At 67.5% G+C, this 14081-nt stretch overlaps 1 protein-coding gene across 1 annotated transcript; it reads left to right on the top strand.

Moving 5' to 3' along the window:
* Positions 1 to 25: 25 nt before the first annotated feature.
* Positions 26 to 13207, top strand: CHLRE_16g668300v5 (uncharacterized protein). The gene is made up of 4 exons (XM_043071103.1): positions 26 to 638; positions 945 to 7177; positions 7360 to 9006; positions 9239 to 13207. The coding sequence occupies exons 2-4, from the start codon at positions 1031 to 1033 to the stop codon at positions 10796 to 10798; spliced, it is 9354 nt and encodes a 3117-aa protein (XP_042915842.1). The 5' UTR covers positions 26 to 638; positions 945 to 1030; the 3' UTR covers positions 10799 to 13207.
* The last annotated feature ends 874 nt before the right edge of the window (positions 13208 to 14081 follow it).

Raw genomic sequence — 14081 nt, forward strand, 5'->3', positions numbered from 1 at the left:
TTCGCACTATCGCGGCAAATTACCTGGGCACGGGCGCAGCACGAAGTCGTCATAGGAGCTATGAACATCTCCAGGCGAACTCTCAAAGGGAGTAATGAAGGCTTTGTTGTTATGAGTGTTCGCGCGACGGTCAGCGGCCCTCGAGCCTAACGGGACGACAAGTTCCGCCTGCGAGCGGGAGTGCGAACCCATCGACCATCAAACCGTCCTCGCACCCGTGCTTCAGTATACTCGTTTACCTGCTTGAACCCTTCGAGCTGCTAGGGGTACACTAGGGACTCTAACTGCTGCAGCGCGCAGCACTAAAAGCAGCGACTTCCAGCAGCGACTTTGAGCGATATTTCATGACTTGAAGTGTTTCACAGAAGAACGTTTCTTAGCCTTGTTTCTGAGCACAGTAGGGTCTTTGATGGAGGGACTCTGAGACGCTGGACCGGCCCGCTCGCTTGGATGGGCGTGCTTGCAAGGACTTGGGGTCCCAAGTAAACAGCTGCTTGCTTATACGAGCTCCGCTATGGAAATTGGAAGCAGCTGCGGAGGCATTGTTGGATAGGAGCGTCTTTCGTGCGCTGTTCCACAAGGCACCGGCCACAGAATGCAGTGGCCCGCTTCCTCTCATCAGTAATCATAATGCACAGGTAGGGTGTCGCTCGTAGTTGGATTTTTGGCTGGACCTCGATGGCTTTCGGGCTTCGGTCGGGTTGGGGGTCTCGGACGGCTGGGCGAGCTTGACATGTCCTTTAGGCGATGCATACGTCGCCAATTGGTGTAGACACCGCGGGCAGACGCCGTCAAGCGCAAAGTTCGCGCTCACGCAGGCGGTTGCGGTTTTCCTGTTCGCGAGACTGCTGTCGATTTGCTTGTTCAGCTCAGTACGTACAACGTCCCGGACGCGGTGGCATTCTCTTCCATTCTGATTAAGTGCGGCCCGCCCAAACACGCAGGGGCGCCGGGGCCAGGGCCGAGACAACAGTCACGCGTCGCAGCCATTCGTAGTGCGGGGATTCCTGCACAAAGGACAATTTGAGTGATGCTGGCCCAGTCACCGTGCGGTTATGGTGCTGATGGCTCAGCCGTGTCGCGCGACGCCTTCGTCACTGCTGCGTGTCCGCCGACTTCTGGCTGTCGCTGCCATGGCGCGGACGAGGCGGACCCGCAGCGCGGTGCGCCACAGTCGCCGACTGCGCCCTACCTGTCAATGCGGGCCTGGTCCTTCTTCATGGGGGGCTCAGCAATTCCTCTCTACGTCCCTGCGGACCTATCGCAGCAGGCGTGCGGTCAGCGGCGACAGGTTTCCATGAAGCTCCCGGACCTTGAGCCGGAGGATCTGCCCAGCGACTTCCTGGAGTCTTTTGCAGCGCGGCTCACAGCCAGCAGCGGCGGGCAGATGACGATTGCGTCTGCAGCTGCGCGGCGCGGCTGTGTCATCATCGTCCTGGACGTGATCGGGCCCTGGCAGCCGCAGGCCACGCTGGCCGCTGTTGCCTCCGCCGCCGGCACTGCGGCGCCGGCGGACGCGAGCGGGATGGGTGCCTCAGCCGTGCACGTGCTACCGCCGCCGCTGGCTGCACTGCTTGCGGCGTTGCCAGTACAGCGGCAACTGGGCATGCGTGTGGTGTTCCGGCAGCCCGCTGCAACCGCTGCTGCGGCCGGGGCAACGGAACCAGCCTCAGGGCCGGAGGCGGCCGGCGCGGCAGCGCAGGAGCGGGCTCAGCGCGAGGCAGGCGTGGTGGTGGAGTGGGCCGGGCCTGAGCACGGATGGCGCATGCTGCCCAGTGCCGCCGTGCCTGCGCTGTCGGCTGGTGAGTATGGGCACAGCGAAATGGCATCCTCAGGCACGGATGCTGGAGAGCAGAGTCTACCAGCAGAGCGGCATGTGGGCGGTAGCGACCAGGAAGCCGGGCAGTGGACTTCATTGGAAGGCTCGCTCTCCCTGCGGTCAGGTCTACCGCAGCGATCTGGGCTTGCCGAGCCGTCAGCGTCTTCGGCAGCCAACACGCGACTTGGCGTTCCACCCGCTGCGAGCGCTCACCAACAACGCCCACGGCCACCGTCACAGTATTCCCACGCGGTACAGCAGCAACGGCTGGCGCGTGACCTGCCATCCTCCCGCATGATCCTGGCATCCGGCGGTCATTCGGCGGCCAGCGCAGCCGCAACAGTGGCTGCAGCGACTGGCAGCGGACGGCTTAGTGGCAGCAGCTGCCACCTCACGGGAGCACGGGTAGCTGCTACCAGCACAGCCGGCGCAGCCAGACCAGGAGCGTCGCCGTCGTCGCCATCGAGCGATGAGCACCGTGCGAGCAGCAGCCTTCCTGCGCACATCCTCTGCAGCCTTCGCAGCGCGCACGGTAGCGCGGCCGACCTCAGGAGCAAGGAAAGCGAGGCTGGCGGTATGGGCGGGCGCTGGCAGCTGCAGGCTGATCTTGGTCCCGCCGATGGCATGGATTCAATGCCGGCAGGCCGTGTCTTGTCCGCCGGAGGCTCCGTCGGCGTGGCGCCTGGGGGACAGCTCTCGACCCAGCAACGGGCGCGCAGCTTCGGCGGATCAGGAGCTGCCGCGGTGCTCGGTGGAGGTGTGCACGGCGGTGCACACGTGCGCGGCAGCGGCGCAGCCAGCCACGTGCCCAGCGGCGGCGCTGCCTCCTTGAGCAGCGATGGCGGTGTCGTTGCAAGCACGGGTGGCACGCACAGGCAGCTGGTGCAGAGACTGAAACAGTCACGAGGCGTCCCTCCAATGGGCGCTACGGCAGCAGGTAGCGTGGATTCTGGCAGCGGCAGCGGGGGCAGCACGGCAGCTACGGCTGTTGCAACTGCGGCAGCTGCAGCTGCCGCGGCGGGGGCTGCCAGCATTTTGCGCCGGCGCGCACGGAGTGCGAGCGTCCCGTATGGGCACCCCAACGGCGTTCGCGCACTGCTGGAGACGCACCACGAGCACGGTGAGGAGCTGCCGTCACCGCCCCTGCGCAAGCGCGCCGACACGCCGGGCCCGCAGTCCGGGCCCGCAGGGTCTGGCCAGGCCCCGGCGTCAGCTAACAGCGCGAATGAGGCCCGCGGCAGCGGCGCCGGAGCCAGCCACCTCGGCGCGCGCACCAGCTACGGCATCAATGAATATGACATGACGACCAGCGACACAGCCATCCGTGATGTCACGCGCTCAGCAACCCCGCGGCCGCCGCAACACGTGGCGAGGACGACGGCTGCGGTCGCGCCTGCTGTCGTGTCGCGGGCGTTAGGCTCGCGGTCAGGGGCTGCGCCACTTGGCGCAGCTCAAGACCAGGGCGGCTGGGCGGCTTGGGGACGCACCGTAAGCGGTGGGGTAATTGAAGGCACGCATGTCCCAATCGCCCTGCGTTGGGGCCATGCGGCACCAGCCGCAGCAACAGCAGAGGGTTACAGTGGGTTTGGGGGCCAGGGCGGCGCGCTGGCGGCCTCGACGGCAATGGTCCAGGACGCGACAGTGCGTGCGACGTACGCCCGGACTGGGTCCTTCATGCGGCCGGGGGCGTTGGCGGCGGCTGTAGGGCCTGCTGCCGATGCTGCGGGCATGTCGACAGCAGCGGGTGCCGGCAGCGCCTTCTCTTCCGGCCTTCACGCGGGCCCGAATTTCCTGGGCCCGACGCAAAGCCAGGGCCACAACCAGAGCCGGCATACGATTGCTCTGCGGCAGCTGCAGTCCTACCGCCCCGGGTCATCCATGGCTAGCCGCGTGGAGTGGGGCGCGGTGAACACAGACCTGGACCTGCTGTGGAGCTCGCCGCGACCCTGGGCGGTGACCGCGGCCGCGGCAACAGGCCCTCGCCGCGGGCCGCTGCAGCCAGCCTCGGGCGCTGGCGGCCAGCAACTGACGCCCTACTTGTCTTCCGGGTCGGCGGTTGCTGCCATGGCTGCAGCCACTGCTCTAGTGGCTAGTGGCCAGGGCTCACAGCAGCAGCGGCAGCGCTCCGCAGCGCGGCACCTGCCGGTGACCGCGGCGGCTGGCGCGGCGGCGGCGGCGGCAGCGCAGGAGCTCTCATCCACTGGCCTACTGAGCAACTTGCCACCGCAGGCCCTCGACACAGGCTTCACCGAGGCTTGTGCTTGGCTGATGCAGACGCAGCGGCAGCCGCCGCTGCAGCCGCCGCTGTCGCACTCGCAGCCACAGGCGGCACAGAGGTCGGAGCTCCAGGAGCTGCAGCAGAGCTTAAAGGCGCTGCCGCAGCCGCAGCCGCGCCAGACGTCGCCGGGCCAACAGAAACAACAGCAGCGGCAGGCGCGCTCACTGCGGCCGGAGCAGGCTGTGCGGCAGGCTCAGCGCATGCGGCTGCTGTGGCGCGGCAGCAGCGGCGAGGCGCCGGCACGACTGCCCTCGGGCAACAGCGCCGGCTCCGACGATGCCGACTTATACATGCTGGACGAAGCCCTGGCGTCCCTGGTGGCCGAGTATCAACATCCTCTTAGGGATGACGCTACAGGTGCTGCTGTTGCCGACGGCGCGGCGACTGCTGCCGAGCCGGGTCGAGCCGCTGGAACGGCCTCGGCCGCGGCCGCCACGGCCGCGGAGCCCCGCCGGCAGCCGCCACCACGTGATGTGCGCCCGCGGTTGCGGCTGCAAGAGGCGAGCGAGGGAGAGCCTGAGCTCGAGGCTCTGCTGCTGGGTGGGCCGCAGGAACCACACGACGCGGCTGAAGAGGAGGGCAGCGGCGGCAGCGACGTGAACGGAAGCGCCGGGCCGGTGCAGGCACCTGCAGCGGCACGGTCCGGCACCCGCGCGCCCGGCATCGCGCCCACCAAGGCTGCGGCTGCCAGGGCCGGATGGGCGGGCGGCGTGTCCATCGCGGCTGTAGGTGCCGCTGCGTCATCAGCAGCTGCGACGGCAGCTGCGGCAGGGCCTGCTACAGCCAGCTCGGGCATCAACAGCGGCGGCACGGTCTCTGATGGACCCACATCCTCCGCAGTGGCGGTGGCGCCGCTCGGCTTTGCGGCGGCGGCGGCCGCGGCCGTCACCGCCTCGCAGTCCTCTGGCGGCCCGGGCACCGGCGCCGGCGCGCACGTGGACACGAGCATGTCCATCGCCGCCGCGGTGGGCGTGTCCGGCCTAATGTCGCTGTCGCAGCCCGCCGCGCCCTTCCTCAAGGTCCGCCAGTCGCCCACGCCTGGCGCTGCGGACGCCACCTGTAGCGCCTCCACGGCTGCGCTTCTTGCTTCTGATGCCATGGACACTGCGGGCTCGATGGAGGTCACGACGGAGGCCGCGGCGGAGGCCCTGGCAAACGGCAACGCCGGCGCCGCAACGCACGCGGCAACACAGCAGCGGCGACCACAGTCAGATCGCGAAAGGAGCATCTCTCCGCCGGTACAGGCGGTGCAGGCAGCCGATGCGGCTGATGTGGCTGCTGGCGCCGGGACCGGTGGAGGAGGGGAGGAGGCACCCGGCACTGCCAGGCTGGGTGGTGGCAGCGGCAGGCGGCCCGCCAGCGAGCCGCCGGGGGCGCACTTCCAGGGCCAGTTCCAGACGTACGGCGCCGCATCCGCGTACTGTGACTCGTTCTGGGCGACCACCATTCCGGAGGCCACGGGCGAGGGCAGCCAGGAGAGCGGCAGCGGCGACCACGACCAAGCGAACGCCCACCCGGCACCTGCTGTCGCCACGCATGCGCCTGCCGCCGCCGCCGTCGCGGCTGCGGCAGCACATGCCGAGCCGAGCGTCAAGGAAGCGTCTGCGGGCGGCTCGGCTGCTGCGGCGGCGGCTCTGGCGGCGCTCGGTACCAGGGGTACGTCCCAGGGAACGGCGGTGCGTGTCGGCGGCTGCAGCAGCAGTGCCCTCCGTGCGCTGTCCTCTGGCCTCGATAACACAGGCGAGGATGACGGGGAGGAGGACGAGGGCGGGCTGGTCGTGGTGGGTTTGGACACGGACGCGGGCAGTGATGGCGAGGCGGGCGCTGAGACGGCAGAGCTGGGCGCGCTGCTGACACGCGTGTCGAGCGCCACCATCCGCCGTGTGGCCCTGGAGGCGATGGAGGGCAACTGGCTGGGAGGCCCGGATGATGCGGGGCCGGAGCTGGTGGGCGCGTGTCCAGTGGCCATGGAAGAGGATGGCGGTCCGGACAGGCAGGAAAGCAGGGACAGCCGCAGCGGGCGCTGGGGCACCAGCCGAAGCAGCTGGAGCGGCCGCGGCCCGCCGCCGCCCTCGGGGCACGTGACCAGCGCGGAGGGCATGAGCGGCGGTCTGCCGGGCCGCGGCCGGGCGCCGGACCAGTCTATGTTTGCGACGCTGCCGGACGCGACCGAGCCGCTGCAGCCTTCGCCGGCGCGGCCGGCCCATCCATCTCAGCGGCAGGAGCACCAACAGGAGACCCTGGCGCAGCCAAGCCACGGCCTCCGGGCAGCGCCGCGGCAGGCCTCGTACCAGCTCCGCCGTTCCGCTGCCGCCTACGGCGCCTTCGCCGACTCGACAGCAATGGCAAACGCCGTCGCCGCCGCCACCGGCCTGGACTCCATCGCCATCTTCACTGACGCCGACCCTTGGGCCAGCTCGCTCTGGGACCGCAGCGCCGCCGCGGCGGCAGCGGCGGGCGCCGCCGGCGGCGCCGCCGGCGAGGCGGCCGTCGCCGCCGCCATGATGGTGATGGGCCCGCCAACGCTGGAGCCGGCGGCGCTGGTGCCGCCGCCCACCCCTATGTGCTGTGCCAGCTTTACTGTGCACGGGCTGCCGCCCACGTGGGCTGCCGCCCCGCCGCCGACGTCAGGGGCTGACATCGGTGCTGGCGGCGGCGGCGCCGTCGCGGCCGGGCCGTCGGCGTGGCGGTGCAGCTCTGTGATGTCGACGTTGAGCGTTGCTGCCAACGGCGGCGGCGCTGGCAGCTACTGGGGCATGCTGACGACCTTCGTGTCGCCGCCTGGAGATGAAGGTGCTGCCGCTGCCGCCAATGGGGCCTCGCCCAGGTCAGGCGCTACAGGCGCCGGCGGCGGTGGTGGCAGTGGTGGCGGAGCCGACGGCAGCGGCGGATTGCTGGTGGCGGTACGGTGTGCCGGCCGCTACCTGCCGGTGCAGTGGAACTGGCGTCACCAGCAGCATGTAGGCGCCGCCGCTGCAGAGGCCGGCGCCAGCACGGGCGCGGGCGCGCTGGTCGCGGGCTCACCTGTCCTGGAGCTGAGCGTGTCGGGGCTGATGGGCCAGGGCCTATTGGTGGTGGAGGTGAGTGGAAGGAGGGACGGATGGCGGGAGGTTGTGGGGCATCGGGCGGTTGGCCACCAAACGTTTAGCGCAGGGCTGCAGGAAACTGCGCGGGAGCCGGCAGCGAATCAGCCGACCGCGATAAGCCCACAGCCTTCTTGCTGTGTCTAACCCTTAGGTGTGTGTGTCCGGCGAACGTGCAGGTCTGGTACGGGGGCGTGTACTACGCCTCGCTTCCCGCCGTGGTCACATATGATCCCCGCCTGGTCGACGACCTGCTCGGCCGCGCCACCTCCGGGACCAGCAGCGCCAGCGGCGCCACACACACCTCCCACTCCCACCGCCACGCCCGCCGCCACCGGCACAGCGAGCGCCGGCCCGGTAGCGCTGCGCGGCATCACCGCAGCTCCACGGTGCAGGCGGCAGCAGCAGGTTCAGCAGGAGCCACAGCAGCGGCAGTAGAGCAGGGCCGGAGCGGCGGCGGCGCGGGCGCGGCTCCCCGTGCCCCCGTGCCTGATGATGTCGTGTACGACCTGGGCATATGGTTGCAGTACGTCGCGAGTACGGCGCCGCTTTTCCGGCGCGAGGCCCTGGCCGTGGTCACCACCGCCGCCATGGCCACCGCAGCCTCTGCGGCCCCCGCGGCGACGTTGGACGCGGTGGCGCCGGCGCCGGAGCTGGATGTTGGTGCCGGCCTGTGGCGCCCCACGCTCGATACGGCCTCAGCCGCGGAGGCGCGCGTGCCGCGCAGCAACTTCACCGCGCTTGCAGGCCGTGTACACCCCGCGGCGGGGAGCCCGACGCCAGAGGTGGTCCCGGCCCCAGCCCCAGCGCGGGGAGCGCCTCGGCGTGCGCTGATGGACACGGCAGCCACCTTCCACCTCGGCGGCCCGCAGACCACCACGCAGCAGGCGCGCGGCGGCGGCGCGGCGGCGGGTGCGGCAGGCGCAGCCGGAGCAGCTGACACGCACAACCCCCCCGTGGCTGGGGCCAGCGGTGGCGGGCACGCGGCGCCGGCGTTCGCGGGTGCAGCCTCGCCGCTTGACGACGCGCGCCCAGGCTCCGACGCCTCGCTGCTGCCCATGCCCATGCAACTGCACGTGCATCACGATCACGATCGGGAGCAGGAGCAGGACACCATGCAGGAGCTGCAGCCCTCAGACGTACTGCGCTACACCACCGCGCCGCCGAGTGCGGGAGGCGGGCTCGAGCAATGGCTGCCGCGCTCCGGCGACACGATGGGCTCCTCCCAGATATTTTCCTCCTCCAGCGTCGCCGCCTTCGCCGCCAGGAGCCGCACAGTGCTGCCGCTCCCGTCGGCGCCGGTGCCAGCAGCAGCACTGCCCGAAGGCGCCTCCGCGGGCACCTCCACTGTTGTCGCGTCCGCAAACAATGTCGCGATGTTCATCCCGGCTGACTTTGAGGCGGCGGAGGCCGCCGCCGCCGCAGCTGCAGCCTCCACGGAAGGCTCGACGTTCCGCTCCGACGGCACCGCCTTTTCGAACGTTGGCATTCACTCGCAGCTTCAAAACAGCGCCTCCTCGGCCGCGGATACCGCTGGCGGCACCGCCCGTGGCACGGCTACGGCAGCCCTGGCGGAGCTGGCACAGCCGCTTGCGGCCCTGGGGCCGTCCGGCGGCAGCGGGGCCGAAGACGAAGGTCGCGGGCTGGGTGACGCCGCCATCACCGCCACCAGTGCCTCCATGCTGGACTCGGCGCCGCCGTCGCGCCGTCGCATCTGCCACGACAGCGCCGCCGACATGACCGTCCCCATCCTGCCCGGCTCAGTGGACATGTCGGCTGCGGTGGCGACGCTTCAGCGAGGGCCGGCCTACGGGCAGCAGATGCAGGTGCGTGCGCTGCGGCAACACGGTTTTGATGTCCCTGCGGTTTTGAGGCCCTGCACTTGCTTGCACACCGTTCTGCCCATTTGGCACGCCGCTTCATATTCCACCCCTGGCGCAGCGAATTCACACCTGAAGCCCATATCGCTCTTGGCACGGCCTGCGGCCTCATACTGCCTTCCTCACAAACACCTACATCCTTGCATTGCTTCCTCGATCCGCGTCTGCCTGTGCACAGGAGTTGGCGGTAGGGCTGCTAGCCTGGCTGGTGTTCGCGGGCCGGCCCGTCGCCGCCGCGGTGGTGCTGCGCGGTCTCATGGGCCACCGCGCCCTGCGCTTCACGGAGGTCTGCGAGGAGGTGCGCCGCCTGGGCTCCGGGGCCGCAGGCGCCGCCGCGCGCGGCGCCGGAGGCGGCGGCATCCCGGGCCTTGGCACCGGCGGCGAGGGCGCGGCCGGCGGCGGCTTCGCCGCTGTCGGGTACGGCGGCATGGGACTGTTGCACCTGGCCGTGCACTCGGGGCGGCGGGAGATGATCGAGGCGGTGGTGGGCTGGTCGGCAGCGCTCAGTCCCGTGTCGCAGGCCGCCGGCAGGAGCAACGCGAGCCACAACAGCCGTGCAACGGAACTATCACCGGCCGCCGCAGCCCCAGACCTCGCTGCGGCAGGGCTGTCCGTTGCCGTCGGCGGCGCCGCGCTCCCGGCGTCGGAGTGGTGCGAGCTGTGCGCGGCGGGAGTGGGCCCATTACATCTGGCGGCAGCGCTGGTTATGCCGGCGGCGACGGTGGCAGTGGGAGCCGCGCCCGGCGCCAGCGGCGGCGGCGGCAGAAGCCCTGACGCGACGGCGGCAGCCGCAGACGCCACGCCGGGACTGGAGGGCGTAGACGCGGCGGGGCTTGACACGCTGGTCTGGTTGCTCACCACCTTCCCCGAGACCCGGGCGCTGTGGGGCATCGCACGCGACGCGTACGGCACTACGCCCGGTGCCATTCTGTCGTACTACCTGCGCGCTCTGCCACCCGCCTCCGCCGACGCCGTGCGCCAGGCGTTGGTGCCGCTGGTGGGCCCGGAGTGGATGTGGGCGCCGGCGTCACTGCCCGAGTTGACTGTGGCAGAGCGCGAGCTGGGGCACGGCTTGCACTCGCAGCAGCTTGATCAGCACCAGCAGCCACCGGCGTCAGCGCACGTTGCAGCGGCCGAGCTGCAGCCGGCCTGGGCTCGTCACCTGTTCCAGCAGCCGCAGCAGCAACAGCAGCAGCCGCAGCAGCAACAGCTGCAGCAGCTGGTGAGCGGGACCGGGAATCCAACTTGGCCGCCAGCTGTGACAGTTGCGGCGGTGGGGGATGGCGGGGCTGCCGAGGAGGCGGAGGGCGGGCACAGAGGCGCGACCGGCGTCCACGCTGTGCCGCGGGCGATGGCTGGGGAGGCGGCGGAGCTGGGCGCCGTGCCGGCGGTGCAGCGCCTGGCACGCATTGCTCGGCTGCTGGCGGCGCTGGCAGCGGTCGCAGTTCTGCGGCCGCATGCGCCGCCGGCGAACTCGCCAGGTAGCGCTGCGGCTGCGACGTCTGCAGCTCCAGCACAAGTAGGTGCCAGCAATGCCAATGCCGCCGCCGCAGGAGCAGGCAACGCGCGCGCGGACTCGATTCGCGTGGCACTTGGCGCGGAGGTGCGCGCGCTGCTGCGCGAGCTGCTTCTGCAGGCGGTTGCAGACCCCGCGCCTGTGATGCTGGTGGCAATGGCGCTACTGGCTGTACTGGTGGTGCGCGTGTGGGACGCACTCAGCCCGCCGGGGCAGCAGTAAGGCACCTACCATACCGCCGTCACCTCGCCTGCATGAGTGATGGCTCCTTGAGGCTATATCATAATACTGGCGGGGTTTGCAGTTCACCACAGAGCTCTGCGATATGCAAGCTCCCATATACAATACAACTTCCTCCTTTGGTATTGCATGAGCGCACGTGCGTGTCGACCACGAATGCATGCTCGGAGTACCGTCATGGGAAGCAATGCATGAAATGGTGCGGCTCTTTTGCAGGCCGCCGCGAGCTTTTGACTGGAACACAAGCCAGTTCCTAGAAAGCAGCTTCAGAGGCGCCAGACCGCCTGCAATGGAAGGAGAGAAAAACGATAGCGATGCAAATATGCAGTAAAGCCTTAGTAGAAATAGTGATGTTACATGGAAGAGCGCTGCACCGCTAAAAGGACAGGAATGCATCGAGGACAATGCATGGAGGGCATGTTACATGGCTTTGGAGGGTGTGCAGAACAAGCACCGGAGTGGGGGGCTCAGGCCGGGGCGCATTGAGGCTAAGTCGTATATTCTCAAGAACAAATGAAGCAGGTGTACGTAAGCAAAGGACTAATGTCAACATGGTGCGGAGGTCGCATTGTTGATGGCTATGGTTGGGCACGCCGAGTCGGCGGGGCTTTCATGGGGGTTGGGCGGCTGTGTTGTACCCTCGCACGTGTACCGTAGCCTGCCCGTTGCTGCACTTGCAGTGCCCCGCCCGCCCTGGAACCAGGGCCGGACTGAACGTGGCGTGTCGAGGCAGCATCAGGAGACACCCTACCGCGGGGTGGGGCTTGGACGGGCGTTGGTGTGCAATGGCACACGCACACAGAGGTTGTGCCGGCAGGCATGGCATTCTTGGGCCAACGATGAATTGAAGGCTATTGCTCCTCTGCAGGGCGACAGAGGACATGACGTAGGTCATGCGAAGCTGACATTAAATAAATGAGGGTGACATGCGACGGTGGTGGTTGGGCATGTGCGCGCAGACCGCTAGCTGTGGACGCGCTGGGAGAACGTGTACCAGGGAAGGGGGTAAACCGGGAGAGACGAGGTAGTGGGGGCATGACCCTGTCTCCCCAGGTTTCCGGGTATGTTTGCACGTATGTGCAAATGTGGGTGTGCGTATGGGTGTGTGTCCAGCGGCGTCTTCGAAAGCTCGCGGGGGTGTGACGACCATCTTGCAGGGCTGGCCTTGCATCCAGGTGCCGTGTGTCCCTGTGTGCATGCATGTTGATGCTTGCATGCGGAAGTGTGGGGCAACGGCATCAGGGAGAAGGCAAGTAAGCTGGATAAAGAAGGTAAAGTGCTGACGCACGGGCGCGGCAACAGAACGTAGGCGATGGCCAGGCGTGGGCTGCAAAAGGTGGCACACAGAACCCAACAAACTTGCCCATAATACGTAAGGGAAGTATAGCCACAAAGCAACAACGGCACGTGTTGCGCCAAAGAAAGCTGAGTGTGGGATCCCTGGTTGATTTGGGCGACATTGCCCAGCACTGCTGAGGTTGCCCGTGCTGCTGACTCACGTGAGCAAAGGCTGTGTGGACAAGCTGGTCTTTCAGGGTATGTATGGTTGAGGTTTGAAATCTGTTTCGCTGCACATCCGCAGGTCAAGGCCTGCTAAGGAGCTTGTTTGTTGGTGATTGTTTCTGTGCCCAACCGTAGTGGTTACGGGCGTGATGGCATGGAGAGAACACATGCCCCGAGTGTGCGATGGTGGTGCAGATGATAAAAGCAGTGACAGGGTGGCGAGCAAGGAGGAGACGGTGCCGTGTGGCGCGCCTCTCACGGGCACAGCCTGGGTACGCGAGTGCTGGGCCTCGACAAAGTGTGAATATAGCTGCCTGGCACAGGGCGTGACGGAGGTGTCTGGATGCGGTGCGGGGCAAGAGCTCCAAGCTTGTCACGAGCTTGTATAGGCTGGCTCAAAGATTCTGGTTCACCTGCTCTAGGCGCAAACTCAACACATTGCTTCGGCGTGTGGGGACGCGGCGTTGGCGAGAGCCACGGATGGCCCTAGTACCGTGGGGGCATGTCGCACCCGTGGAGGGCACTGTAGGCCAAGGAGTGAGCAGGCGGTGGCTGGAGAAGCGGCGGTGATGGGCACATGTTCTGTTTGTTTGTTTGTGGAGTTACGGACTTACGGCCAACAGGCTGGTGCAGCCTTGATGCGTTATGGCGGCAGCTCAGTCGCTGTCATTTGTGATACGGGCAATGGGGTGCTGAGCGATGCCGCCTCACCGCCAATCGGTGTGACACGGCAGAAAGGATATTCCAGTCCTTGATGAAGCGCCTCATGACCTAATTGAGCTGATCCCCAAAGACCGTAATTGCCGCCGATACACAACCCTGTGACGCTGTGTGAGGTTACAGGCTGGCGGAAGCCAGGGCCCCCTGAGTGCCCCATACACCATGCAGCACTGCGGCAGCAGCTACAAGCAACTCCCGCCGTCTAGGCTGTCCTTGCATCCGGTGCTCCTGACAAGGTGACAACCACCCACCAGATCACCGGTGCCTCACAGGCACGAGTTCGACGAGTAGCTGTGCGTCACATTCCCTCGAGCCCTGCTGCAACAGCTTCACTCTGTCCGCACCCTGCCCGCACCCTGCCCTGAGATGGCAGGGCCGGCGAGCCAGGTGGCGGCGTGGCCATCCACGTGCCACTTGATCAGTAGATCGGCTTGGGTGGCACTATCAGGGTAGAACGCACGGTAGCCTACAATGGCTGAGTGCTTCCACCAGGGTGCCCTGCTACAGTAGGCGCAATCGGAGCAGGCTGGGCGGCCTCTTCCGTTTTCCGCTCCACACACGCTAGCAGAGCCGGCAGGCACGCAGCACACATAGCGCTGGGGGTGCAGCTCGGTGCACGTCCGTCCTGATTTCGCCCGACTTAGTCAACCATCGCCAACCTTGAATGCTCGGGGCTCTAAACCTGGGGGCTAATCTATTCCGCGATAGTCCGCGGAAGTCGGGCAGGCTTATGTGGGCGCCTCTTTTATACTATATACTCATACAGAACCCCCGTCAGAGTGGTCAGAGTTACAGGGGAGCATTGCATGCTCGGGCTGAGTAGGTACAAGGGACAGGGGTCAGGCTCAAGGTCAGGAGGCCAGCGGTCAGAGTCAGGGGGCCCTCAGAGTCCGGGTAGTCACCCAAACCTGCCCCCGCCCAAACCTGCACCTGCCCCCGCCCAACTCTGCTACACACATGCTGACATGCGGCATGCGCTAATGGTGATGCGGCTTGGTGGAGCGCAGCCTGCGACCATGGTGTCCGCGGCGTGGTGGTGTCT

The sequence above is a fragment of the Chlamydomonas reinhardtii genome, chromosome 16 (genome assembly GCF_000002595.2).
Source record: "Chlamydomonas reinhardtii strain CC-503 cw92 mt+ chromosome 16, whole genome shotgun sequence".
Classification (NCBI taxonomy): domain Eukaryota; kingdom Viridiplantae; phylum Chlorophyta; class Chlorophyceae; order Chlamydomonadales; family Chlamydomonadaceae; genus Chlamydomonas; species Chlamydomonas reinhardtii.